This window comes from Hibiscus syriacus, unplaced genomic scaffold (assembly GCF_006381635.1).
Source record: "Hibiscus syriacus cultivar Baekdansim isolate YM2019G1 unplaced genomic scaffold, ASM638163v2 tig00008386_pilon, whole genome shotgun sequence".
NCBI lineage: Eukaryota > Viridiplantae > Streptophyta > Magnoliopsida > Malvales > Malvaceae > Hibiscus > Hibiscus syriacus.
This window is the reverse complement of record NW_024062163.1, coordinates 563,421-591,388: the sequence shown is the minus strand read 5'-3', so window position 1 is coordinate 591,388 and position 27,968 is coordinate 563,421. Positions and strand designations below refer to the sequence as shown.

Genomic DNA, 27,968 nt, shown 5'->3' with positions numbered 1-27,968 from the left:
AAATACGTGTTTGGAATTTGAAAAAAAAAATACGCGTTAATACGAATGGCGCTAAGTAAATCGCGTTGCGAAAGTCAGTATCGCGTTGCGAAAGTAAGTATCTCGTTGCGATTTTTTATTATCGCATTGCGATAGTCAGTATCGCATTGCGATTTTCCCAATTCGCGTTGCGATTTACTTATTCGCATTGCGAATTTCCCAATTCGCGTTGCGATTTACTTATTCGCATTGCGAATTGGGAAAATCGCAACGATACTGTAGACCATCGCAACGCGATTTTCAACTATCGCATTGCGAAAATGCAACGCGAATTTGCGATAATGGAGATCGCGTTGCGAATTAGCGATCGCATTGCGATTTTGTTGGTCATTTTGGCAAATCAGGAAAAAGTTGGTTAAAATCGTATATTATATGGGATTTTTGGTCACTGAGGTTATTTTCTCTTAATATATACATAAAAATATAGTAAAAGTATTGAATAAGTTACATTAAATAACAAATTTTAAAATTCAAAATTAATTTTTTGTCAAATTAAATTTTAAATTCAGATTTGGATATTCGAATGTGCTATCCGAAAATTCATATCGGATATAGATCGTTATTTTAGATATTCGAATTTTTTTTAGATATGACGTTCAAATTTTCATATCGGATCTAATACCCGAATTTGCACGGAAAAGTATCACGTGCGACAGTCTTAATATACGGCTAAGGATATTATTTCTACCCGTTTTGTTATTATTGGTGCTTTACTAGTTTTGGTAAAAATGGTTGTCCCTTTTTCCCATATGTATGGGGTAAGGGGGAGGTAAGATAGTAGGCTATCCCCAACACCAGGTTGAGAGTAGCTTCCGTAAGAGACCTCCGAATTATGAAATGCCCTCCGTGGGACTCGATCCCACGACCTCAAGGTTAAGAACCTTGTGTTTTACCAGTTTTGGTAAAGAGCTTCCTAAAATATTATTTTTTTCTATCGGTTTTGTTATTATTGGGCATTTTACCGGAAATGTTAAAAATATTAATGTTTTAGGTATAAATAATGTTTTAGGTAATTTCTTACCGGTTTTGTAAAACAAATAATAACAAAACCGGTACTTCCTTTCCTTAACCGTATATTAAGATAAAGTTCTCAATTTGCACACCCCTAGTAACAATGATAAAATCTCCACATTACTTATTGGGTGAATTATGTACTGTTCACTCAACTGTTAATTTTTTTTATTTTACAATTCCACTTTCAAGTTTCGTTTTTTTTCACCCATCATTTAGTTGTCTAATGATAATAGAAAATTGTAATGTTTTGGTTAATTTTATTTATGAAAATAACCTAATGTTTCGCACTTCTTTCCATGGCAAACATCATTCTCTATCGGATTTGATGGTTTTCGATCATTGTTTGTAGCGTAGTTAATATTAAAACTTCCCCATTCTTACTTCAAAGTTCGATAATAATAAAAAATTAGATGAACAAAATGGAAATAAAGATAAAGTTAAGTGACAAAACGTATTTTACTCTTTCTTATGGTGCTCTTTTAATGATTTTTTATTTTTATTTTCTAAACTAAATTACACACAAACACAAACACAAACAAAAAACTAAATCATACATCTCAAGAGCTTGAGTCATGCTTTACAGCTATACACAGCTAAGGACTACTCAAGTGCCAAACTTTGATTGAATTAATCAACTAAAGATGCGCCCAGCTCCTGATCAAGGTTTATATTATACAACATATTAATATTTTATAAGACACGGAGAAAGGTGCACGAATCAACTTACTTTGGTGGTTAAAAGAATTGTTGTTGTTCTTAGAGAGCATTAGTTCGAGTATCAGCGATTGAACGTTCATTATCAAATAGTTGAAAGTATTTAGAATAGATAGTGTCTTGTAATCACCTTAACTTACTCAAAAAGAAGAAGACAATATGTGGATATATGTATATAACTTAATCTATCAGTTTTAAATATGTTCTGGGTCTGATCTAGACTTGTATTTGACACTCAAAGTCTAAAACTAACTACTTTACTAAAAGAAGAATACGATTGATAGTAATACTTATTCTTTAAGAACTCGAAGTTTACAGATCAATTTAGACTTTGCACAACAGTTGGGGATGTCTTGTGCGCCATTAAGCCTGATAAATCCCATATAAGTACTAAGGCACAGCTACTATGACCAAACACTAAGGGTTTTCTACAGGATATTTTCCCCCCTTTTTCCATCAAATACAAAGAGTTATTAAGGTTTTGGATGAAGGAAAACTTGTGCACCAGCTGACATGAAAGCATTATAGGGAGATGCATATGCAAAAGGAACAAGTGTTTCTGTAGTAACCAAAGCAGTTGCTGTTCTTGAAGTAGCAGCAGCCATTGTTAGAGCCGCAGCAGAACCGATTTCATTTGCCTGCTGTTGCTGCATATACGTCTCTTGAGAAGAGCCTTCGCCTAGTTCTTGATGAAGGCCATGATCATAGAGAATACCCTTAAACAGACCGCCTTCAATATTCACACTAGTCCTATAAGCATACTGATGACCACCTCCATCTTCACCGGAGCTCACTCGAACTCGTCGGAACCTCGCCTCAGAAGTCACTTCAGCTGGAAAATCCCTCACTTCTAGCCCTAAAAAAGGAAACCCAACAAAAAAGCTTCACAATATCAAAAGAGGGAGGGAAAAAAAAGCTGCTAGGGTTTCATTCATCAACACAAAAGATGATATATACAGTACCTGAAGAAGGATTTTGCCGAAGTCTTTTAGGGTTCCTTCTATAAGCAGGGACCCAAGTGCTTGTGACATGCGTTTGACATTCAAATCCTTTGCTTCTGCAACAAGTGCGACACCTCATGAACCCACAATCTCTCTTGGCTTTGTTTCCACACTCTTGACACCTCGTGCTGCCTCCAAATCCTGCCTTCCTCGACATCATCATCATCAATTATTTCAAACTGTTGGGTGGTGTTTGGGATATCTTGAAGAGGTGTGCGTTCATGGGAGTTTCAGGCATGATTTTCTTTCATAGGTAATCTAATTTCTCTGGGTTTTTTTATATTTATTTTTTCAGTATAAAGCCGTGAATCGGAACAAAGGAATTCATATTGAGTTGGGTGTATTAATATGTTGTTAAGAGAATCGGCGAATGAGAGGAAAATTGATGAAGACGATGATGTATAATCGGTATATTCAGATAGGTTACAAAGGAAGTGTTTATATATACAGGTGTAGCTAGCTACTCTACAACTTCCACTAACAAACTGTAACCAGTTAACAGAAAATTATATTTCTAACATCAATCTACATAATTGTTTTGTCGCTTTTTAATATTTTAATTTTTATTATTGTTATTTATATATGTTATGTAATTTTATGATTTTTAATACTTGCTGAAACCGAATTCCAAAAATTTATATGTTATTTCATTAATCTTTTGTTGATTAACTATTAAAATTAGTCCAGTACAAAAACCTTCATGGAATTTTTAAATGTTTTCTAAAGGGCTAATTTTTAGATCATAAATCAATTTTTTAATAATCTCAAGCCAATACATAATAGTACATATTCAAAGAATGTCGACAATTTACGATGAGCACTTATAATTCCTGACATACGTGTTGCTTGAATATAAGACCTCAAGATATAACAACAATCCCTTAACTATTAAAGTAGGTTGATTCGTGCGATCATAAACCATTTTTTAAACAAAAATAAGATCCATAAACATTAAATGAATGTAATTAAATTTTATATTAATATAAAATATTACTCATTTTCTTTATATTTATTTATACGCCAGAAAAAGGGTATTTCATGAGACAAAACGCTTTATTTGTTTTTCTTTTGTTGTTAAAGAAGAAAAATGTGAAGAAAGACAAGTTTATTAGTAAAATATAAATTATATTTTATTAAGATATTAATTTAAATTATAATATAAATTATTCTTTATTTTATTAAGAATATAAAAGGTCAAAATAAAGTTTAGTAAGATGTAGTTCCAATACATACAATATAATTAATTTTGGGATGACCATAGTAACTTGATAGAAAAACTATATTTTATAGGCACCTCAATCACTATACCCTTATTTACAAAGGTAAGATTCACCTAAAAATGTACCTCTCTTACACCTAAAAATGTATACAATAACCAATTAAAAGTGAGAAACTTATGTGCGACGTTTAAGGCTACAAAATAATTGTTAACGAACTTTTTTATTAATTATTAGGAATACAATATAATATATATTCGAAAAACTTTCAATCATTTAATATTAAATGTTTATACAACTTATTTACATGTTTTTGAACATAAAATCTCAAAAAATAATGATAATTTTTTAACCATTAAAATCACTCTATTCGTACTATCAAACAAACTTATCAAAAGATGCCCATACTTTGATAAAGACGGTCACCGTACGAAGCTGAGGTTTGTGTGATTCTAATATTTCATTCAATGCTTGTTCTACTGTTGATGTCGTTCACATAAATCTTCACAAACACTTTCTCATCCAAAACAATTGTACTTTAATAAATTTTCGAAAAAAATTATGAGAAAAATATAAGAAGTGAGTTACTTCAATTGAACAAGATCAAGAGCAAAGAGGGTTTTTTTTTTTGGATAATCCAAGAGCAAAGAGGTCGATAGCAATAAAAGTTAAATTAATGACTCAAATTTAGTGGGAGAGAAAACACTTGGTAAAACTAGAGAGATTTACAAATGAGAAAGGAAAAGGAAATCAAAACAATAAAAAGAACCATTTTTTAGACCAACTATAATGTAAACCTGTCTAATTGTTTTATCTTCTTCTTCTTCTTCTTCTTTTTCAAGGATTTCGTAAATTCATTACAATGGATTCAACTAAATTACTTGTTTGCTTTTTCGATGCATGGTTTCTTTGTTCATTTGCGTATAGTATTTTGTTGATTCTCGGATATATGTGTCAGATGAGATTGCAGTAAAGGAGGATTCGTTTTTCATTCGTTCACTTCGGATATTCTTCAAGTTTTCCTTCTATACGTCTGATGTGTTAGGAAGCTGGAGTGATCAATCTCTATATGTCGTTGGCTCAATTGTTCATGCTCTTGTTTATCAGGCTGTCAATGGTCGATTACAAGTATATTTATGACAATGATTCACTTTTTATTTGCATTAAAGATAATTCTTCTTTTGACGAGGATAAATTTTTTTGAGCATTGAGGGAATGGTACATGCATAGGAGCGGTAAAACTAGCGATGGCATGGAACCGGAACTTATAGGTTTCGACTCGACACAACTAGGTCGATTTAAAAAAAAAATCAATTTCGGGTTGGATCGGATTGTTAGAAACTATGTTCGGGTTTGGATTTAAGGTGAAAAATATCTACTTGACCCGAAAAATAATATAAATTTACCTTTTATATGTAGGGATAATTACAATAATAACCATCTATATATTATTTTTTTAATTATATCCCTATTTTTATTGATTAAGAATAATTTTTTTATAATTATATTTTATTTTGAGTTGTTTGGGTTCGGGTTTTATCTCAAAATGTCGGGTAGGGTACGGGTATGTGAAGTCACCCCTAAACCGGTCTGGTCGAGTTTCATGTGGAAGATATATATTTGTTTGTCATATCAAATTGACTGAAATCCAACCTAACACATGTCCATACATTTTGAACAAGTCATTGAAGTTATTTTCTAAGATTGGAATATAAACTGACCTAAAATGACATTTTAAATGATATTCGAGTATTTCTAGGTCAAGATATTTCCTTATAAAATAATTGTCTTTCAATTAGCTTTCTAACACGTTTAAAAACATTGCAATTGAACATTAGAAACTCAAAATACATCTATTTCAGTAAAGATAATTATTTTAGAAAATTCTATACAAGTTCAATACAAGATTTTTTTAATAATGAAAAATTATAAATATTTTCATTTGCTATTTGTAATTAAATTAAACTTAGCATTTTTTATCATGTATTTTAAATAATTTAAGATCATATTTATCGGTTATTTAATTTATTCAAAGAATAAGATGAAGTTGAATATTTATTTATTATTAATGTTATTTAGTCTTTATATTAAGTAAATACCCTTAGTTTGTTAAACATCCCTATTCTAACTAAGGGTCTTTGTCTGAATTATTAAGACATTACAATCATCATTTTAGCCGTTGTTCAACTTCAAACAAAAGATAGTCCCTAGATTGCTAAAATGAGTTGCCCTTCAGTAGATGAAAAATAATTTCATTGGCTTTTTAAAAATAGTTCATGTTAACTTCGTAAAAGTTTTGAACTTATTTGATTCTTTTTACTAGTACGTGGGCTAAATTTGATCCATTTAATAGTAAATGGACTAACTTGAATGAATATCTAAAATGTAAGGATTAAATTAATCCATTAAACAATAAAGGGACTAGTTTGAACAAATCTTATAATAATGAGACCTAGCAGATAATTTCACATATGTTGTGAGCATATCGAATACTAATAGGTAGATTGAGATTTTTTAAACTTATATATATGATCACTATCATGTGAATTGTCAATAGAATGAAATAATTCCATACAAGTGAGAATAATGAAAAATGTTCCATTTACATAATTATTAATAGGAAAATAAATTTAAAAGTATAGTTCAAATGATGTCAAATGCTCTATTTTATTTTCCTTTTAGATTTTATTGAAAAATTCTTTTGTTTTTATAATTATTTTACGATTTATATTTGGAATTCACTGTGACAAAATCATGTAACGTGTAGAGAGAACCTTACCCCATTCAAAAGTTTTTGTTAATTAGCCTTTTAAGTCCCTATTACTTTAAATATTAGTCAAACTGAGACTTGCACCCTCCAATTTGTATGTTTAAATTTTTGTTTGATACATGTTGTTTTGAAGTTAAATAAATTAGTCCCTCATGATATTTAATTCTAGTTTCATCCCTATAAGTTTGTAGTCGGGATCCCTTCCAACAATATCGTCTATAAAGTTAAAACATACATTCTCCTGTTAGAAATTCAATATATCTTACCATTACACTCTACCCTTATTAATCCACCTAATACATTTTTCCACTTATGGTATATGAAAGGCTTAATATAAAAATAAGAGTCCAAATTATGCATCGAAAAACGTTTTAGTAGAATTTTTCACAAAATAATATATGCCTAATTTTTCTCGGTTATACTTCTAGGTGGTTGTCATTTATTTTTTTTAAAATTTTTAATAATAAAATAACTTTAATTAGAAAAGAAAAAAAAGTGTAATTATTTATAAAAAAACAACTTTTTAGTGAAATTATAAATGAACCCTAAACAACTAAAATCTCTCATTTCAACCCTCATTACAAACCATCTACGGCCACCATCGTCACCGTCACCCACTCTCGTCATCCACCCATTGATCAATCGTCATCCTTACTATCACCTAAAATCCCTAAATCTAAATCTCCAATATCCAAATCTCTAATCCTCAATTTCAATTTTTTAACTCAAATGGTGACTGACCGCCGCCGCCGCCGCCATCAAACGATTGAATTTTGATCAGAATAGAAAGGTGGTTCGAATGGTGACAACATTGTGGCTTATAGATGTCGGAATCGGCCAAAATCAATGAATAATGATGACGGTAGTTTAAAATCGGACGAATCTTTAAACGATTATCCACGACAAATGATAGCATATTACGAGGATAGATCAATGGGGATTTAATCGAGGGTCGACACCGGTTATGATGACGATGGTGGTCACCGTTGGCCTGCCAACGACTTTTGGAAAAAAGAAAGGGGAAAAGGGGGAGAGCACATGGGGGAAGTGGTTGTTCTGTTTTTTTTTAATACAAAAAATATTTTTAATTTTTAATATTTTTAAAAAAATCTCAAAAAATTACCAGATTGACATGTGTCATTTAACGAAGATATTTAACAACAATTAATGTCCGGACACCTAAAAATATATCGTCTGAAATATTATACACCTATTTTTAATAAAAATTTTACGTGCTAAAACCTTTTTTTTAAGTATAATTTGGACACTTATTTTTATATTAATTCTTTATAAAACAATAATAGTGTGTATACCATTTCTTTCATTTTCATAGATGTATATGGGTGTGGGGTAGCCTTCCACTGTCGTCCATTTCTCCTTGACACAAAACATCCTGCTTTTCGACCTTTCACCCAGCTTAAGGTTCCCATCAATTGCTTTTTGACTTCAAAAGTACTGATGCCCTTCAACGACAAGTCTACATAATTTTAGAGGGGTTCAATATCCTTCTGATTTATGCTTCATAGATTTCGGTGGGTTATTTGTCCTTCATCCGAAGTAAGCGGGGGGGTATAAGAGTTTTATTTATGTGAATACCCTTTAAATTGAAGAAATTATCTATTTGGTCACTATTATTTTTGGCCCTAAACTAGTATTGTTTTCAAACTCATATATAATATTACGTTTTATTTTATTTTAGTCACATATCCTTAAAAATTAACGGTGACTTTGATATGGTATTTCTATCATCATTTTCTAATGCTTATTTGACATTATCTTATAGTAATACATCAATATCACCGTTAATGTTTTAACAATGGTGATCAAACAAAATTAAATAATAAGTTAATAATAACCAAATAGATAATTTTTTAATTTTTTTAAAATGTAACATTCATTTATAATTATTTATAAAACGGGAATTAAGTTTATCATAGGAGCACAAAATTAGTTATGTCGAACGTATTTTAGAGAATCATCTTCAATAAAATATATTTATTTATAAAATGATGTTATATTTTCTATGTGGTTAAGACTTGCTTCTAGGGTTGTAAACGAGTCGAGATCGAGTTTGCAGAGTTCGACTATTTGAAATTTTTTAAAATGGAGTTTGACTCGACTTGAAAATTGTGAGCCTAAAATTTTCAAGTTCGACTCGAATTCGAAATCATGAATTGAAGCTCGAAAAAGCTCACCAAAGCTTGAAATAAAAAAAATCTTGAACTTAACTCAGTTAAAGCTCAAACTTGAACATGAACCTTAAGTACATGAAAATCTTCTACTATATTATTTAAAAAATAAACACATAAATGTTAATATTATTAATAATTTATTTTTTTAATATTTTAATATATAATTTTTTCGAGTTGCTTGCGAGCTTTTCGAGTCTAGTATCAAGTAACTCGTTTCGGTTCATTAAGAACTCAAGTCAAGCTCGATCTCAAATCGAGTATTTATCGAGCGTTGACTCATTACTCATTATGCTCACCAGAATTTTTGGATAAGGTAATTAAGATTTGATTTTTTTAGTGTGAAAAAATAATAATTATTACTTAATAATTTAATATTTTTCTTGATATTTATTAGGAAATTAATAGATTAGCAAATTAATAATTTAGTATTTTTCTTATTAACTATAACAAATTAGTAATTATTATTTATACTTTTTTTAATGAAATAATTTTTTTAAGGTAACTATTAAAAGATTACAAAAAATCAACGAGTTACTCGCGAACTTATCGAGTCGAGTTAGATATTGCTCAACTCAACTTGTTAAAATTTTGAGTCAAGTTCAAGTTCGAATCGAGTCAACTCAGGTCGAACATTAATCTAATTTTGACCAAATCAGCTTCGAGCAACTCATAAACTACTCAACTCTTTAAGACCCAGATCACTTCCATCTTTCATGAAATTAAATCTCCTAAACATGTCTCCTCTCCTCCAAGAAACAATGTCAAGTTCATCCCATCATCAAAGAGTTATAACAACGTAAGCATAATACTAGTAAAGTTTAAATGATCATAAAACAAACAACATCGAGCTCTAATATGAAACAATTCTTAAAAGCTTACAAGAAAATTGTATGTCTAGACATGATTTAGGGTTTAAAGAGTTTATCCCTATACCTTAATCCTTAATATCTATCGAGGAAAATTTGTAGAAAGAAATTTACTCAAACTGAGATTTCCTACTCTTCATCGGTGAGCAAAAAAAAAAAAGTAGAATTCTATACGGATTGAACTTCTTTATTCGTTATGGCGGAAAACGCCAACGAAGCCGAAAGACATGTTATTGAATTATAGAAAAGGCAAGCAATATGGGATGATACGAATGAATGTTGAAGGCAGCCCCCACCCCTCTTAAACGCCGTGTGGGAGTTTCAAGTTGCAATGATTTTGAATCCATTTTCATGACCAAAATTCGGAACGGGTAAAGTGAGTATCATATCATATCTTTTACAAATAAAGGGAATCGTTAACTATAGGTTGGTTGGTTGACTTGCGTACAACGAATGAACGCCAAATATATAATGGCAAGTGTTGTACGGAATCTTCTACTAAACACCGCTTAAAACAAATAATTACAATATCACAAGTCATTGATTAAAACAAGAACGAGTGAGTTTCTATTATTTGTAGGGTTCGATTTTTATGTATTAATAGTCAAATAAAACAAAACTGATTCGAGAAGGACTAATTTATCAATTATACAAATCAATTATGCTTTTTTAAAAGTAATAGGTTGATGCTAGAAATGGACAACCAGGCCATGGTGAATGAATAATAGTAGGAGTTAATTTGGTACAATCAATTTTCAAGGATATATATATAAGAAAAATATATCACATGATATGACAGAACCGTAGAAAATTGACTAATGATCTTTACTATTTATAAGTTAAAAAATAATATAAAATGCGACAACAGTAATATTAAACTTTTATTAATCCGTGAATGAAATCAAAGATTTGAACTAAAAAATTATAATTTTGGGTGATTATGAGATAATATTTGTTTATAATTTTTTTAATCATTGACAATATGTACACACCCTGCACAGACACAACTATTAGAATTCATAATCTCAAAGAAAAATAACAATCCTTTTAACCACTCTCAATGTGTTCGTAAAAAAAGGTTAACTACACGTTTGATCGTTTGTCTTTCAATTTTGTCTACTTTTAGTCACTGATTTCAAAATACATAAGATATGATCACTTACATTTTTATTTAATTAAGAGATGGTCACTTTCGTTTTTATATAATTAAGATGTGGTCACCCCGAGTTAAGTGTCGTTAATAACAGTTAAATATTTTTATATAATCACACATTTGGTCCCTATTATTACATATTCTCTCAATTTAGTCATACTTTTAATAAATTAAAGTAACCACATGTCATGCAAGTAAGGTTGTTCAAAAATACTCAACCCGATTGAGTTGACCCATTGACCCGTTGACCCAGTTAAAAAATATCGGGTATTTATAATAAAAATACATGATTTTCCGGGTCGGGTACCCGACCAGGTTTATGGGTCAAGCATGGTCACAAAATGTTGGTTAACCGGGTACCCTCTGACCCGGTACTCGATTTACTATATATTTTCATTTTTATTTCATATTATTTTTTGTTCATAATCCTCAAATTATTTCACTCTAACATTATAAAAATCCTAATTTCTTAAATTTTGACACCATAACGTTCTAAATTCTTAATTTCTTTAATTAGTTCACAATAATGTTCTAAATTATTTTTTAAAATATTTATTTTAACTTCAAAACATTTGAAATTTAATTATATTTCTTTATTTTAGATTTTAATAAATTTTATTTCAATTATGTAATTTGAATTTTGAACTTTATGTGTGGTTTATATATATTATAGACTTTTAAATTTTATAAATTTATATATATATATTTTTAAAAATAATATAATTTAAAAAAAATAAAAAATTATGAACCGGGTACCCGTGTCCCGAATTATATATAATATAATTATATATATATTAACTTAAAATAAAATGACCATCCAGCTCATATAATAGGTCGTGGGATCGAGTCCTATGGAGGGCATCATAATTAGGTCTCTTACAGAAGTGCTCTCAATATATATACTTCCCCCTTATACATATATCCATATATTAACTTAAAATATTTTTATATTAACTTATTAAATATATTTTACTATTAAATTAATTTAAAAATATTTTATTTTCATTTTCATTTAAAAATATATAATTTGTTTTAATTTATTAAAAGTATGACTAAATTGAGAGAATATGTAAATAACATGACCAAATGTGTGAATATATCAAAATATTTAACTGCTGTTAGCTGTTAGCTTTGCGTGACCAAATCTTGTTTAAATAAAAATGTAAGTGACCATATCTTATAAATTTTGAATCAGTAATAAAATTGTACAAAACTAAAATATAAGTGACTAACCATGCAGTTAACCCCAAAAAAATGTCTAGGCCGCTAAATTCATTGATACTACAAGCCGACTACCCAGTTGATCAATTATCCTACAACAGGCTCAAAGCCTAATTACTAAACCAGTCCAAATATTTAAACTGGCCAAAACTACTTACACCACCGTGACCCAAAAACCTAAGTCAGTCCAACAACAAACCTAGTCTGTTAACTTAAACCTAGACAAAAATCTTTGGTAAAATTTGACCCAATAGGTCCGGATAAAAAAATTTGACCAATTAAGACATTTTTAAAATTAATTTGGGATCTACGATAAATATTATAGTACAGTGAAAATTGTCACGCCTATATGACGAGTTTATCTAAATAATATTTTTTATTCGAACTCGTCACGTCAAGATGACAAATTCTAAAAAAAATTAATTTTTTATTAAAATTTTGTTACATCAAAGTGACAAATTCGAATGAAAAAATATATTTTATTAAAACTTACCCACGTGACGAGTTTCAAGCCACTATAATAATGTGTAGTTCCCAAAATAAAATTTCCGGTGTCGTATCAAACTATAATTAATTCGCTTACAATGTTAGGTCAATTTTACCAATAATCCTAACCCTAATTAGACATCATCAACAACCACGTTAGCACTTTCAATGTCGAACCATTATGTCGTCCGAGGATAAAATCAAATGGTTGAATAAAATTAATTTGATTAAAATGGTGGATCACTAAATTTTATTCCTATCAAAGAATAATTTCCTTTTTTTTCCACCTAATAAGTCAAAATTAGACCTTTTTCTAAATTCCTGAATCTTTAAAATTTAAAGTAATTTATTAAGTGATTTCGGTGGTAGAAGAAAATGTTATTTTGTTTTGACATTTTATATTCGAGTTGCTACGTTTGTAAAGTGTGTATGCATTGTTAATGATTAAGAAAAGTTATGAACAAATATTACCTTATAATCACTTATACTATTTAAAAAATATATTAAAATTTTATAAGGTGTGAAATTAAATTATAAATATAAAATGCAAAAAATATCTAAAGTGTATAAAAATTTAAAATTGAAAAAAAATGTAACTGTTTATATCTTTTTCGGTCTATATTAATATGATTACAACTTTATCACTACTTAAAAAATAAATTATTCAAAGAAAACGTTCAAGGGTTCATCATAACATTTTCTTCTACACTTGGTTTTTGTTTCTCTTATGTATGTGCATTAGGAATTCATGGAAAAAAAACTGATATTTGTACTAAAATGATAACAAATATAGAACCAAAAGAAAATGATAATAAAGATTATTATAATAATGTTTTTATTTATATTTTTAATTATTTTTTAAAAATTATAAATTACTATAAATTGATAGGTTTGTATAATTTTAATTCAGGGGCTAAAATTTTTCTTAGTATTAATTTCGAGGATTAAATTTGAATAACTTTAGCTTTAAAACCCCTAAAACTGAAACCTACCCCATTTGGAAACTCCTAAATCTCTCTCTCCCATATTTCCTTTTTTAGAAATTTTTATTTAAGAGGCTTTGAACGTCGTTTTGCCACTGAACGTAGCTCCGGTAAGTACACCACTAGTGCCATTAGAATCCTTGTGTTGTATCGAGTCTATCGGTGTTTGCCTTGTCGTTGTTACTGGCGTGTGAGGGGGTGAGGAAAACAAGTTCCCAAAGTTGTGAAACCAAACTCTCTGTTGTCCACCGTCGTGAACCGAGCTTGATATGTGACTCAAAACCCCTTAAGTTAAATTTAAAAAAGTTTTACAAGTTTTTCGACAATTAGGGCCGCCGTGCGCGCCATTGTAAGAGCCCTCATATGTCGTCGTTGCGTATAGGGCTTCTCTACCGCTTGATGGAACTTCTGGAACCAGGTTAACTCAACTCGTTGACCCGTCTGACCTCACTCGTTTACCTGTCTGGCCCAAAATCCAAATCGACCAAACTGAATCAATCCAGTCGAACTAAACTGAACTGATCTAGTCAAGCCGTTGACTGTTAACCACCCTTAACCGTTGACCAGCATTGAGTTTGATCTTTGATCGATGATGACTTTTGTCGAAAACCTCCCTCATGATGTTTTTCGACTTCTGAGTCCGATTTTGTGATCCGTTTCGTCAAATTTTGACCTAAAAGCCTTGAAATAAACTCGTTAACTCGAAAATGCTTAGTACTTTTAGCATTTTTACACGATTATTTGAGTTTTGATTATAGAATTGATTTGAGAATATATTTTTATGAAGGCATTCGTGTTCCCTTGATCGAGGGTTAACTAGATCCGGTGCTTCCCATATGGTAGATCAGCACAATCTACGTTCTTCGAGAGTTACTCGTAGGTTCCTTTAAATTATTTTGATATAGTTTATTAATTATTATATTATATTAGGGATATTGTTTCTCCCGTTTGTAGGATATAACCCTGTCTCCAATCGTGATAGGCAGACTCGATAGTAGGCTACCGTATCCGACTTCTCAGACTGATACAAGTGTGTTCGTGATAGTGTTACATTATAGTTTGAATTACTTATCTGAACAATTTTGGAATTCTAATGATGCTAAATATTTTAATTGTATGATATTTGATTTATAATACGCATTGAATTTTAATATATAATTTATCGTATATTTCTGACATGATATCTGATTACGTAATTTTATATCTGATTTTGGAATATGAAATGTTTTCATGTTTTAAGGAATTAAACTATCGTTTCCTCTGAAATACATTCATATTTACTATCACTAGGGGTTTTATTGGAGGAAGTATTGCATGCTTAGTCTATGACTTGTTTACTGCAGGCTCATCTGCTTTGTGCACACGGTAAGTCCTTACTGCATGTCCTTATACTATAAGTATAAGGTTCTTACCAAGTGAGCGTATGACTCAGGTGAACTTACACATTCTTATGTTCAGATGGGGTAGTGTTCATGTTTTAAAGCATGTTTTATAAATAAATTTTTACTCAGTATTTATCTAAATATTTTTATACACCGCAAGGAGCACAATGAGATTTTTAGCTAACTCTTTAATTTTTAACTTTTCAGATATTACCAGACAGTAGGCTAGTAGACTTGACATCAAGAGGATCGATTGTTCTCCTTTTTGTACCTATTGTATATTTCTATATGCCTTTTCTGATATATTTTGGTGATACATGTTTTTACTACTGTCTTTTTGTATATGTATTACCGATATTTTGCTATGAACATGTTTTTATACGAGCTTTTGATGTTGGTATATGTATATGTTTACTGTATGAACTCTACCATTGGAGATTTCCATATTTTTACCGATATATGTATTTGATCTTTTGAAATGGACTTTTGACTTTGTTTTAAATACGAAAGGATTTCTGAAAATGATGTGTGACGTCTAGGGGTTACAATAATATTTATTTATCACACAACTTCTAATTATTTATTAAATAGGCTTTTATAAATATGTATTCTCAATTGTTTCTTTTCACTCATATCCTAAACTAGATTTAGGATTGTTAAATGAGTGAAGATAGACTATTGAGATTACATGTTTGTTTTTTTCTCTCTCTGATGAGTATCTTCTCATTTTATTTTCTCAGTTTCTATTTAATTTCCCTATTTTATTTTCACTCCTCTTACAATATTAAATGTAAAACTCTTTTATTTTACCCTGTGTAATTAAATCTTATTTCTCTCTCTATATATTCAATGATCATAAATCAGTATAAAACTTTTTGATTTTACATTGTATAAACAAATTTTAACCCATTTATACAAATATATAATAAATCTATATTATTCGTGCAACATGTGTTAGATTTGATCTCACATTTAGAATGCTTTGAAATGAAAAGTAATTTAAAAGTTTGGGAATTAACTTATTGTTTCTTTAAACTCTGATGAATATGAAATATGTACTAGGGTAATTAGGGATGGATCAAGGGCATGTGGAAACAGTCGTTTCCTTGAAATTATAAAATTATTACATATTTTAGATTTTTTATTTATTTTATATTAAAAATTGTTTTTGTTCTTAAAATTTTATAAGTTCAATTTCACCCTCTAGAATTTTAAAAACTCAAGTTCACCCCTAACATAATCTTACGTCCGTCCTTGAGGACATGGGCAACTACATGGGGTCAGTTAGTATGACCGAACAAAAAGGTTTTTCCTAAAGCAATTTCTCCCCCTTCATTCATCATATACAAAGAGTAACTAATTAAGGTTTTGGGTGGAGAAAAAAATTGGTGCCAGTTGACGTGAAAGCACTAAAGGAAGATGCATGCTCTAAAGGAAGAAAACTTTTTGCAGTAGCAGAAGTAGTAGTAGCCATTGTTAAAGCACCAACATCCATATGATTCGGCTGCAAATGTGTTTCTCTAGAGGAGCACTCGCCTACTGCTTCATGAGGGCCTTGATCATACAGAATACCCTTGAATACATGCCCTTCAATATTCACACTTGTCCGATAAGCATACTGATTGCCTCCATCTTCAGCGGAGCTGACTCGAACACATCGAAACGTCGCCGGAGATGTCACTTCTGCCGGAAAATCCCCACTTTTAGCCTTTTTGGTGAAACAGAAGAGATCTGTGGGTTCCTTCGTTGCCGTCTATAGGAAGGAACCCAAGTGCTAGTGACATGAGTTTGGCATTCGAATCCTTTGCTTCTGCAACAAGTCCTGCACCTCATGAACCCACAATCTCTCTTGGCTTTATTGCCGCACTCTTCACACCTCGTGCTGCCTTCTTGCCTCGACATCATCATTCATTTAAACACTAAAAGAAAACCTTTGGGGATGGATTTCCAGTTTCCAAAGTCTGAGATCTTGCACCTTCTTCGATCGATGTTTGGTGGTGTTTTATGTATCTTGTTGGGATTTTATATATGATTTTTGGACTTCATAGCTAGTGTAATTTCATGGGGTTTCTCTGTGAAACTAGTAAAAGGAGGATCTTCATTTTGGTCTCTCATGGGACACCGAAGAGTAAGGCGATGTTGAATTGGAGGCCAAGGAATGTTGTGCTGAGGTGTGTTATTATATTGTCAGATTCTCTCTCAAGTTATGGGGTCAGATTTTTTTTCTTTGTGTCGTGTGCGGTCAACTACAACAAATGTCTCAAATTATAGATAAAATTTTACTGTACCTCTATTAAATGTAATTCGTCCTAATTTCATTGTTAATTGATTTTTTTATCCGAAAGCGATACCTCATTAAAAAATCCCTTCATACCTTACGAAATATGGATATTTCGTATGACATTGGAAGGAGGAAAAAGTATTAAATTTTATTGAACAACCAATAATACAACATAGTAAAAATAAAACACCTAACAGCAACTAAACATAACAATACAAACCCCCCCCCCCCCCCCCCCGAAACTAACCTAACTTGCTTACACACAACCCCACTCACCTTATTCCCTACTTTGTTAACTTATCATCCTCTCAATTAGCTCATCTGAAAATATGCAAAATCTTCACATCCTTATCCCTAATTAACTCAATAATTTCATTCAACAGTGAACACTCAGAATTAAGACAACCACCCAGGTTCTTTATCCACTTAACCACAACTAGGCAATCATTCTCAACAATTAACTTCCCCTTACTACCCCATTGAGACTAAAAAAAAGGTTCAATCCCCTCCAACAATTCAGCAACTGTAGGCGGTCCCTATCCAATTGCATCTGAGAAAGAACCCAATAGAATACCCCTGAATCTTTAATAGTGCCTTCAACGTCCCCTTACAACCAATCACCAGTGACAACATCATCCACATTTAATTTAAAGAAACCAAAAGGAGGCGAAACCCAAGCAGTCCGAGATAACACCTTACTCCCCTGTCTGCCCTCATATCCGCAACAGAAAGATCCCCATTAAACAATCGAAAGAATAGAGAAATCAGTGTGTTTAGCAGAGAACCAGGCCACCAGTTTCTATCTAGTTTCGAAAAAAAGATTAATCTGGTCCTTAGACCCCCCTCAAACACTAACATGTTCCTATATTTCCAAATAGAACACATAACACCAGGAATAAATTTCCAGATTTCTGATTTCTCAACCAAACCCCACCAAGCGTGCAAGAAAAAATCAAGAGCAAAATGTAGAGGGGAACGAACATTCCAAAAGCGCAAAAACCTGCACCACAACTCCCATGACACAGAACAGGTGAAGAACAAATGTGACATTGATTCAGGAAGTAACCCGCATAACAAACAAAAACTGTCCACAATACCAGGAACATTCCTATTCAATAACTCACACTTAACAGCTAACTTTTGGTGCATAACCTGCCAAAGGAAAGCTTCCACCCTAAGAGGAACAAGACCACTCCAAACAATTCTACCCCATTTATAATTAGTCTCCAACACCTCGTACCAACCCTTAATACAGGACCTAATCGAAAAAACCCCATCACCACTTCCTTTCCATAATAAACAGTCATCTCGCCTCTTATCAATACACACAGATTCCAGTAAATGCAGTAATTCAATCCATATATCCCCTTCCCAATCCGCCAAGTTCCTCCTCAATTTAATATCCCAAACCCAAGTTAAAAAATAGAACAAACCAAAGTCTGAATTCCCCCCTTTCTTAACATATAAAACAAATATTCTTGGGAACCTATCCTTTAAAGATGCCCTTCTAATCCAAACGTCATGCCTGAAAGACCATCCCTAACTTTCAAAACCATTAAATTCCTAGCAAACTCACCCAACACATTCTCTTCCATCCAGCTTTGAACAACACTCTTCCACAACCAAAAAGCATTAAACCATGAGTGAGTCTTCTTGTGAATTGATTATTTCAGCCATGAAATTAGTTGTCGCATTGACCTCTTATAGAATTAGAATAAAACCAACTATCAACAACCAGTTGGTCTAGTGGGATGAGACACTAGATCTGTTAAGTAAGTTCAAGAATTTGAACCTTGATATTTACGAATGGAACAAATTAGATTGAGAATGTAACCCTCACAAACTAGGTATTTATTTATTTTAATTGGATGGATGAGCTGTTTCTGCATTTAGAGTCGTATGGACAACGTGAAGAACAATGGTTGTCTTACACGTCTTTTTGGCTTTTGTCGGTCTCTGGGAAATGACACTTGTGGGTGCCTTTGCTGCTATCCATAATATGGAAGAAGAAAAATTCGATTGCCACCCCAGAGATAAAATCTTCAGCCCACATTAAGTGCATAAAATTCTATATGTACGGACTACCCTTAAACCAACAATTAAGGATCCATCAACCTATAACTTCACCTTTGGTCCATGATTAAAATATGGGATACTTTTCTTTAAAGTAAACCAATAACTATGGACCTATAACTTTTTATCTGATTTGATGATTAATCTATTGGATTATGGAGTTGAATTAAAAATTATAATTATTAAATTGAAAAGAGTAAGGTCCAACAAAGCCAAAAGACAAACTGTTTGGGAGATACAGGAAAGGTAATGAAAACGACGAGCAATGCAGAGTGACATGAAAGCAAATAGTAGTACTAATTTATATGTAAAAGCTTGAAATGCTTTATCCTTTTCTCTTCTTCCCAAGCTTCAAATTTCAAAGGCAGTCCCCACCTCTTAAAAGCACACCGAGATTTTCTATTTAGAATGATTTTAAAGCCATCATTTCATTGCCAAATAATTCTCATTAGGCTCCAAACCATCAAGTGATTTTCGTTTTTGAGTTAATCCTGGATTTAGATATGAAGAAATGAAGAGCAGTGTAGTGTAGGAGACGAAAACATGCATGATCTCTCGAATGAGTAATTGTAGGTTTACTTGATTTTATATGCAATTTTGAGTCTTGGTTTCAAGCTTGATTTTTAATCGAATGAAGAACCGAATATGATTATAAAATGAAACATCAAATATCCATTTAAACTAAAAAGTTAGTCTCAAATAGATAAATTTGGATCAAAATTTGTAAGTTCATGCCATGAAATCTCTTTTCCGAAAGGAAATAGAATCAAAGACAGGGCAATGTTGACTGATGACTAACTTTTGAATCTCGTTTGTGGTTGGCAAAATTTTTCAGTGATGCACGTCACATCTTTTGTATCAAGTAAAGTTGGGGTACGAAATTAACTGTTTATAATTCATGAATCAGTTGGGGGGTGCCGAGTCCACCATTCCCTTACCTCCTCCTGGTCTTAAAGGTTTTGGATTTGGCCCCAATCTAACCTTTACTTCAATTGCTCGACACCTGGCAGATAGCACCACAGCTTGTACTTCCATGGCCCTCCTCCATGGTAACTTCAATTTTATACTAATTTAAAATTACTGAATAAATATAGATGACTGGTTTTAGAAATTAAAAATGAAAATATATGGGTAGAAAGAGATGGATAATATAAATGCATCAATTTTTAATCTCAATCATCTATTTACATTTACATTTAACGATTCTAAATCTATATAAAATTAAAAATCTACCCGGATTTTAAGTGAATCTTACCCTATATAAGTGGAGTGTTTGAAAGGGTGCTGATTGCAGAGTGGAATCCTATCTCAAGGACATGAGAGCCTGTAGACAATATTAAGACTTCAATATTTGCTATTTCCCCATCATTATTAAGAGGAAAAGTATACCGTGCGATAATCTAATATACGAATTAGAAAAGACACTACCCAAAATATTATTATCTTTTTAACCTTTTCAATAAAAAATTACCTAAAACATTATTATTTCTACCGAAAATATTATTATTGGATGCTTTACCGGGTTTGTTAACATATCCGGTAAAACACTACCTAAAATATTATTTTTTCTATCGAAAATGTTAATATTAGGCACTTTACAAGAAATGTTAAAAAACATTAATATTTTAGGTAAAAAATAATGTTTTAGGTATTTTTTTTACAAGAAATGTTAAAAAAAAATAATAACATTTTCGATAATGTCTTTCTTTAACCGTATATTAAGGATGTCGTAAGGTTTTTTTATTTTTATTTTTTGCCAAAAGATTAGTTGGTTGTCTTCAGTGGAACGTGTCAATTAAAGGGTGTACGGAATTTGTGTTTGACTATGACGTAAAATAAATAATTAAATATGGAACACAAGGAACTAAAAATAAATGAATCCATCGACGAAATATGACGTAATGCAGAGAGGAATTAATTATAAAAATATATATTGGGCATGAAAAGTTGGAACCAAACTACAACCCACCAGCCCAATGGACAGGTCTAGTGGCAACGAATCCGAAGTCCAGAGTAATGAAAATCACATCGTGCATAAATCAACCCTAAGATATGACATATATATGCATATATATATATATATATAAAGCATTTAGCAAGGCCTCCATCACTATTCTATTATTCTCCGTCTATGAAACAACAAAAAAAAAAGAATAGCCTCAAAGCTACAGATTCCAAATTCATTCTTACATTTGAAAATATCATACTGAACTCTATTCAGAGGAATACATATAAAACAAAAGGGCAAAGGATTGGAAATATAGCACAGACAAAATAACTTGGTTCCCAACTTTTTCTTCAGTAATCTGACCTTTAAAATGAATATATTTAATTATCTATTGGTCGATGGGGTTGATTTTAAAGATAAAATGATGAGCAAGAGAAAGTTCAAAAGGAGTACCAGTTTTCTGCAGCTTCATCATCATCGTATCTGCGAAGGAGAACATAGCAATCCTGAAGCATCTGCCCCGACCACTGCAAGATCACACACCGTGCACAATTGCCCTTCCTGGCTAGGCACAAAGCGAGCAGTGCAATACGGGCAAGATACATCCTTCTGTCCTCTGTAAATCGGCACATAAGTTGCCCCACATGTCACAAATGGGTTTCTGAAATCGTAGTTCAGCTGGGCGGCATCTGTCATATTCCTCTCAGCAGCTTGAAGCACTTGCCTTGCAGCCTTTGCTTGATTCTCATTCGTGGGGCTTGTTTCTAGTAGTCGCCTGGCAAAGTTACCAGCTGTAGCCCAGTTCTTTGCCTTGGAGCAGACAACCATTGCGTTTTGCAGAGCAAGTCTTAGGTGAGGCATTTGAAGGTTGCAGTGGGTGAAGTATGCAGCAAGCTCCTGTTGTCGCACTGGATTATCTTTCATTTCTCTTCGTTTAATCTCTATTTGCAGACCGAGAACATACTCCTTAGCAATAATAATTAACTCCTTGACTTCATCAACTTCCCTCCTTGACTCCACAACAATCAGTGGAATTGTGTGAAGAATGCTGAGGAAGAGCCGAAGAGCCTCAGTAAATTTCCCAGCAGTAGTGGCCTTGTAACCAGCCTTCAGCTTCTCATCCAACTGAGAAAAATTGAACACAAGGGCAGGTGGACACCTCACATTAGGACTAGCAGACTCATTCCATCCCCTCTCAATCGCCAAGGATACCACTGGTGCAGATGAAAATGCACGAATATGGCTATGGCTGCCTGCGTGAAGATCAAGAAACATGGATTTCAAAGGAGCAAAGTTTCTTATGCCAAGTTGCCTGCTCAGCAAATGCATTGCTGTATCAAAATTACCAACTGCTGCATGTTCAGCAGCAAGAGATGATTTCTGAATCCAAATCTGACTTACAGGCATACCAGGAGTTGGTGCCACAAAAATAGATCGAGCACTGCCAGAAACCTTTGGGGTGTCTACCTCAGGAGGAAGTTCCAAATCTTCAAGGTCCCATCCACCCTCTTCCTCTTCATTTTCTTCAGTCACTTCCCCATATTCCGAAATTTCAGTAACATCCCCATTCTGTAAGCCATCAACGTCAACCACATCAAGATTTTCACCCCAATCACCTCCTGCATCCTCTTCCTCTTCATCCACAGCACCCCTGCCAATATTATCTAATCCACCATCAAATATTCCTTTCATGACTCTCAGAAGGGGCCAGTCACCACCACACATAACCGGGGCCGGAGGCATCAACAAGGAAGGTTCTTTCCCCTCTGGCAAAGGAGGGACATCATCTCCCAACTCGGATGCCAGCCTTTCTGCAACATCCTGTAGCCCATGTACTGATGCTGTAACATAAGCAAGAGGCAAGTGACCAGCATTCTCCAAGATCTTAACACGTTCTCGGATATCACCAAGATACAGAGCATTGTGAAACTGACCCATAACATTATTCTTAACTTCGGCAATTTTCAGCATCTTGGACAACTTTTCCAGGTTACCATTTATGAGATAAAGAAAAGACAACCTCTCAAAGTTCTTTGTCCTCTGGTAGGCATATTCAACTATACCAGCATTGCCTTGGCGAAGGGCCTCCAAACCCAACCTATACCAATGATCTTTGTCATCGATCTCCTTAGCCGATGCAACAGCAATTTGAATGTTCCCACTCTCTATAGCCAACTTAAAGCGTGTTTTCTCATCTTTGACAAAATGAAGCGCTACTTCACTGAACCCCTTCTGTTGCAGATAAGCAATCATGGCCTCACCACAAAGCTGGGAGTTTCTTATCATACTCATAACATGATCATATCTCTTTCGAAGCAGAGAGAGCTTGAAAATGTATTCTGTAGCATCAATGACTATAGTCTTATTCTTCCCATCACGATCCAGGCAAAAGATTGTATTTCCAGAAACCTTGGTTATGTAAATTGGAACGTCAAGTGTTCGAATTATTCCACTATCCCCGTTGGGAAGGCAGTACTTTATATGGTTTAGGGTGGTGTATATGAAAACGCCATTGTCATCCCAGGCTCCACTCTTAACACGTATTGTCTCATTGAGAGTGCACTGGTGCACAAGCTTCTTGTTAGCAATGACAATGGTATGCTTGCTGAGCAAAGCAACACTCTGCATGTCATTAGACCAAACAACATACCTCACAAAAGGGGTTTGAAGATCACCAAGAACAATACTCTGCTGTAGATCAAATATTACTAATCTATCCTCTGACCTACACAACAAATTACCTGTTCCAGCATAAAATATCGCATCCGTAGGCACTGGTAGGCCGCTCTTTTTAACCACTTCATTTTTAAGATTCTTGATTAAAACTTGGTTGTTTCCTTTGTCAAGGACAGCAAACCGGTTTCGGGCCACAAATATAGCAGAACTACCCAGACCTTTCTTTGCCTCCTGCGAACTGTCACCCCTACCAATGTTGTCTTTTGGTATCACAAACAACTCATAAGATCCTCCATCCACATCCGAGCATATAAGAACAGCATTTTCGGTAGGACTGTAAGAAAGAGTTCTTGGACTTTGATTCAGTGTTGTGGAACCAGGCCGTCGAATTGTAACTGCTTGTGATTCTCTCTGACTTGAAAAGTCATAATACTTAAGAAAACGATCCTTGGCATAAAACAGCGAATCACCACTCACTGCAAAAGCAGGACGCTCTCTCTCTAGCTTAAATACAATCATGCCACTGTCATGTCCAGCTGCTAAAACATTCAAATCAGGATGAATAGCAAGTATCCAAAATCTGTCATGTTCTCGACGGAAAGTTTGAAGTCCAGTTCGCTTTGTTCCATCCCACACACGAATGCTTTTATCCTCAGAATTAGATATAATAATGTCTTGTTTGGAATGGAACATAACACATGAAACATTATTCATGTGTCCTCTCAAGGTATCCACTTCCCAAGCCTTTGTATCTGCAAACAGATAAACAATTTACTCAACTCCACAACAATCACGGGGTTTAAATTCCCTGCTACAAAAAAAATATATTATAAAAGTCGAGATAGCTTGGCTAAAATATCAAATGCCAGGTAACATACATCAAACTTTAAAAAAAACAATATAGTCAACTCCACAATAATCAAGGGGTTTAAATTCCTGCTACAAAAAACATATATCATAAGAATTGAAGTAGCTTGGCTAAAATATCAAAGGACATGTAACATACATCAAACGTAAGAAAATAAAATAATTAGATAAGTTTTTATAAAGAATTTAACAGGCCAAGTAGTGTACTTAACAAAAAACTACAATCAATATGCCTAACAAATGAAATATAAATTGGAGAATAATGCATGGCTTTAAATTAATTACCATTCGTACGCCACAATTTGACTTGGCGATCATCTGCTCCAGATACTATCAAAGGTAGGGTGGGATGAAATGCAGCCCAATTTACTCCTCGGTCATGACCTTCCAATACGTACTTAACTATTGCATCAACCCCACCAAAAAGATCTGAGTTCATCTGACTCAGCCGTAAAATGTCATCAACCGGGGAGGCAGTCTTTTTTTTCAAGGAACCAATATCCCAAACTCGAACAGTCTGATCAAGGGAGGCCGACACAACAAGGTCTTCTTTAGGATGGAATGACGCACACATAACATAATGATTATGACCAGTCAAAACTGAGATGCAATTTCGTGACTGCCAGTTCCAAATGCGAATAGTCTGATCATCACTGGCACTTACAATCCATGGATGCTCATGATGAAATTGCACAGTACGAATATAATCAAGATGTCCAAGAAGTGTGAAAAGACATCTATGCAACTTGTAGTTCCAGACTTTAATCTTGTAGTCATCCCCTTTTTTATAAAAAACATAAAAAAAACCATCAATTCTGGTATAATTTCTATTGCACAGGAACCACGTGCTTTGAAAAAGAAAATCATGACACAAAAGAAATTTTTTTAGCAAATACTAGCGCTGGCTGCCCTGTGACAGGTTATTTTTGCCCAAGTTAACCAATTCCAGAAACTTTAAATTAAAAAACTCAACAACATCACTTTGGAGCAATAAATATATGCAGTGTCAAATAAAACATTTCATTTATCCCCCTACTTTTTTTAAAAAAAAACAACAACAGATGTATAAACCATCTATGCATAGAATACGTAAAACCACCGAATAAAATGCACACCGTATATGCATTCACCCAAACAAAGATGTATCCTACATAATTCTATCCATGCTTCAGTTAACATTCATTTGTTTAAACCATCAGACGTAAAAGGTATAAAACAAGTTCAACTACATGAATCTCTAAAAACCTAGATCTGGCATTTCTAGGCATCAGATACCTTAAACTTCATGCAGATTTAAGATTAAAAGAGCTCCTAAACTTAAGCTAATCCAATCCTACCTAACCACTACAATTTAAAATTTCACATCTAAATCCACACATCACTAAGGTAACTAAATCCATATGATTTATTAAGCGGAGATCAAAATCGATGTTAAAGGAATTGAAATCTGAACCTCCAGATACAAACAAAGGCTGAGACATATGGAAATGGACGCCGCGAACAGGGCCATCATGTTCGTCGAACCGATCAATCATAGTGCCCATTCGATAGTCCCATAACTGGATAACACCACTGTGGAGACTAGCTAAGATCCACGGCCTCTTGGAGTGGAAACTCAGCCCTTTCACTCTATTACTCTTCGTCTCAAACTTTGTCAACATCTTTCTTTCTTTCTTTTCTTCTTTTTTCCTCTCTGCCTGTCAATTCTCTGCAAATTCGAACCAAATCGAAAAAATATTAACAGCGTGAACCGAACAAGAAGAATCGGATTTAGTAATTGAACAAAGAATTGGAAAGAAACTACCTTCAGATCTGATGCAACATCCAATGTTAAGAACGAGAAGAAAAAAAATGGAATCGTCTTTGAATGTTTTTGGGGATTATACGAGAAAGAGAAGTTCTTCGATTCTCTCCTGCTCTTTTCTTTTTAAATATCTGAGCGACTTCATTTTTTTATTGTTTACTTTGTTACTTCGTAAAGTCGTCCTTCCTTTCCATTTCACAGGATTGCAACAACTTCGTTTCATCGGAGGTAAAAGCATATTGCTATTTTAACGGCGGTAGGCTGAGTTAATTTTTCGAGTTTTTATTTTAAATTTAATTATAAATATTTATAATATTACTTGATTTTAATTTAAATGATTTTTTATAATTATATATACAACATAAATATATTTCTGAATTTTTTTCATATGTGAGATATATATATATATATCATACAAAGTCTAAGGAATCACGTTAAACTTAAAAATAAATCTTTTAATTATAAAAATTTCGATTTATTCGAGTTACATTTTAAAATTTTATTTGAATTTTAAATTTTTTTCGAGTTGAGTTTATAAAATTACAATTCAAAATCGAGTTTTATTTACCTACGAAGAATCATACACACTAGGCCGTGTATCGTTTGGTAACGATGGCAAATGACGTTTTGGGCCGACTAATGGATAATTGGTTTTCTTTGTTATCCAAACCACATCAGAATTCAATACAAACTTTGAAAAAGAAAACTCAAGGTTTCTTTTTGGCCCATTAGGGCATCCGGGTTTTTTATTTAGCCCATTAGGACATCCAGATTTTTATTTTGGAGAATACGGTAAATGTTACAGTGGAGCTAGAACTCGCCAGCTCGAGGTGATGAGTTCCTTGGGATATATTATTTTACTGGAATCAGATGAGTGGGTCCCATGTGAACTGTTATTTTAATGTAATTAATGGGACTCATCTCTTCGAGTTGATGAGTCTATTTTAAAAATATTTTTTCTAAAATATTTGTAAAATTATTCAAAAAATTTACAATTATTTTTTTAAAAAAATTAATGGAACTCGTCACCTTGAGGTGACGAATTCCTTTGAATTAAAAAAAAACTAGTTGTTGATCAATAGGCAACAACAACGGTCAGTTACCAACGGTCAGCATGGAACTCGTCACCTCGAGGTTTTTCACCATCATTTGTTATGAACAAATTTGAGAAAAATTCGTATCTTCAAAAGAAATCTTGAAAAATGGCTTCCCGTGAAAAAATGTTACGCCTCGATAATGCTCATATTTCATCGTCCGAACTCCGTCTAGAATGACTTCGAG

The 27,968-nt window shown here is 32.8% G+C and overlaps 2 protein-coding genes across 3 annotated transcripts; both read right to left on the bottom strand.

The window, feature by feature from the left end:
• Nucleotides 1-2,240: 2,240 nt before the first annotated feature.
• LOC120202245 (protein SHI RELATED SEQUENCE 3-like) lies at nucleotides 2,241-2,925 on the bottom strand. The gene is made up of 2 exons (XM_039202688.1): nucleotides 2,730-2,925; nucleotides 2,241-2,623 (listed from the first exon to the last, which is right to left on the bottom strand). The coding sequence occupies exons 1-2, from the start codon at nucleotides 2,923-2,925 to the stop codon at nucleotides 2,241-2,243; spliced, it is 579 nt and encodes a 192-aa protein (XP_039058619.1).
• A 307-nt stretch (nucleotides 2,926-3,232) lies between these two features.
• LOC120202300 (coatomer subunit alpha-1-like) lies at nucleotides 3,233-26,797 on the bottom strand. 2 transcript variants are annotated; one of them, XR_005523724.1, is made up of 5 exons: nucleotides 26,688-26,797; nucleotides 26,337-26,591; nucleotides 25,169-25,663; nucleotides 21,562-24,768; nucleotides 3,233-3,245 (listed from the first exon to the last, which is right to left on the bottom strand). XR_005523724.1 is itself a non-coding variant. In XM_039202746.1 (4 exons), the coding sequence occupies exons 2-4, from the start codon at nucleotides 26,542-26,544 to the stop codon at nucleotides 21,815-21,817; spliced, it is 3,657 nt and encodes a 1,218-aa protein (XP_039058677.1). In that variant the 5' UTR covers nucleotides 26,545-26,591; nucleotides 26,688-26,797; the 3' UTR covers nucleotides 21,511-21,814. The 2 variants fall into 2 exon arrangements, 1 of the variants encoding a protein (XP_039058677.1); XM_039202746.1 differs by lacking the exon at nucleotides 3,233-3,245 and having other exon boundaries at nucleotides 21,511-24,768.
• Between the last annotated feature and the right edge of the window lie 1,171 nt (nucleotides 26,798-27,968).

What these genes read in the sequence shown, in the direction of transcription:
- LOC120202300 (XM_039202746.1), bottom strand. Translation starts at nt 26,544, where the DNA reads ATGTTGACAAAGTTTGAGACGAAGAGTAATAGAGTGAAAGGGCTGAGT. An exon ending in GCCTTTGTTTGTATCTGGAG is followed by an intron (nt 25,664 to 26,336) that starts GTTCAGATTTCA and finishes TTTATAAAAAAG; the next exon opens with GGGATGACTACAAGATTAAA. An exon ending in CAAATTGTGGCGTACGAATG is followed by an intron (nt 24,769 to 25,168) that starts GTAATTAATTTA and finishes ATCTGTTTGCAG; the next exon opens with ATACAAAGGCTTGGGAAGTG.
- LOC120202245 (XM_039202688.1), bottom strand. Translation starts at nt 2,925, where the DNA reads ATGTCGAGGAAGGCAGGATTTGGAGGCAGCACGAGGTGTCAAGAGTGT. An exon ending in TCGGCAAAATCCTTCTTCAG is followed by an intron (nt 2,624 to 2,729) that starts GTACTGTATATA and finishes TTCCTTTTTTAG; the next exon opens with GGCTAGAAGTGAGGGATTTT.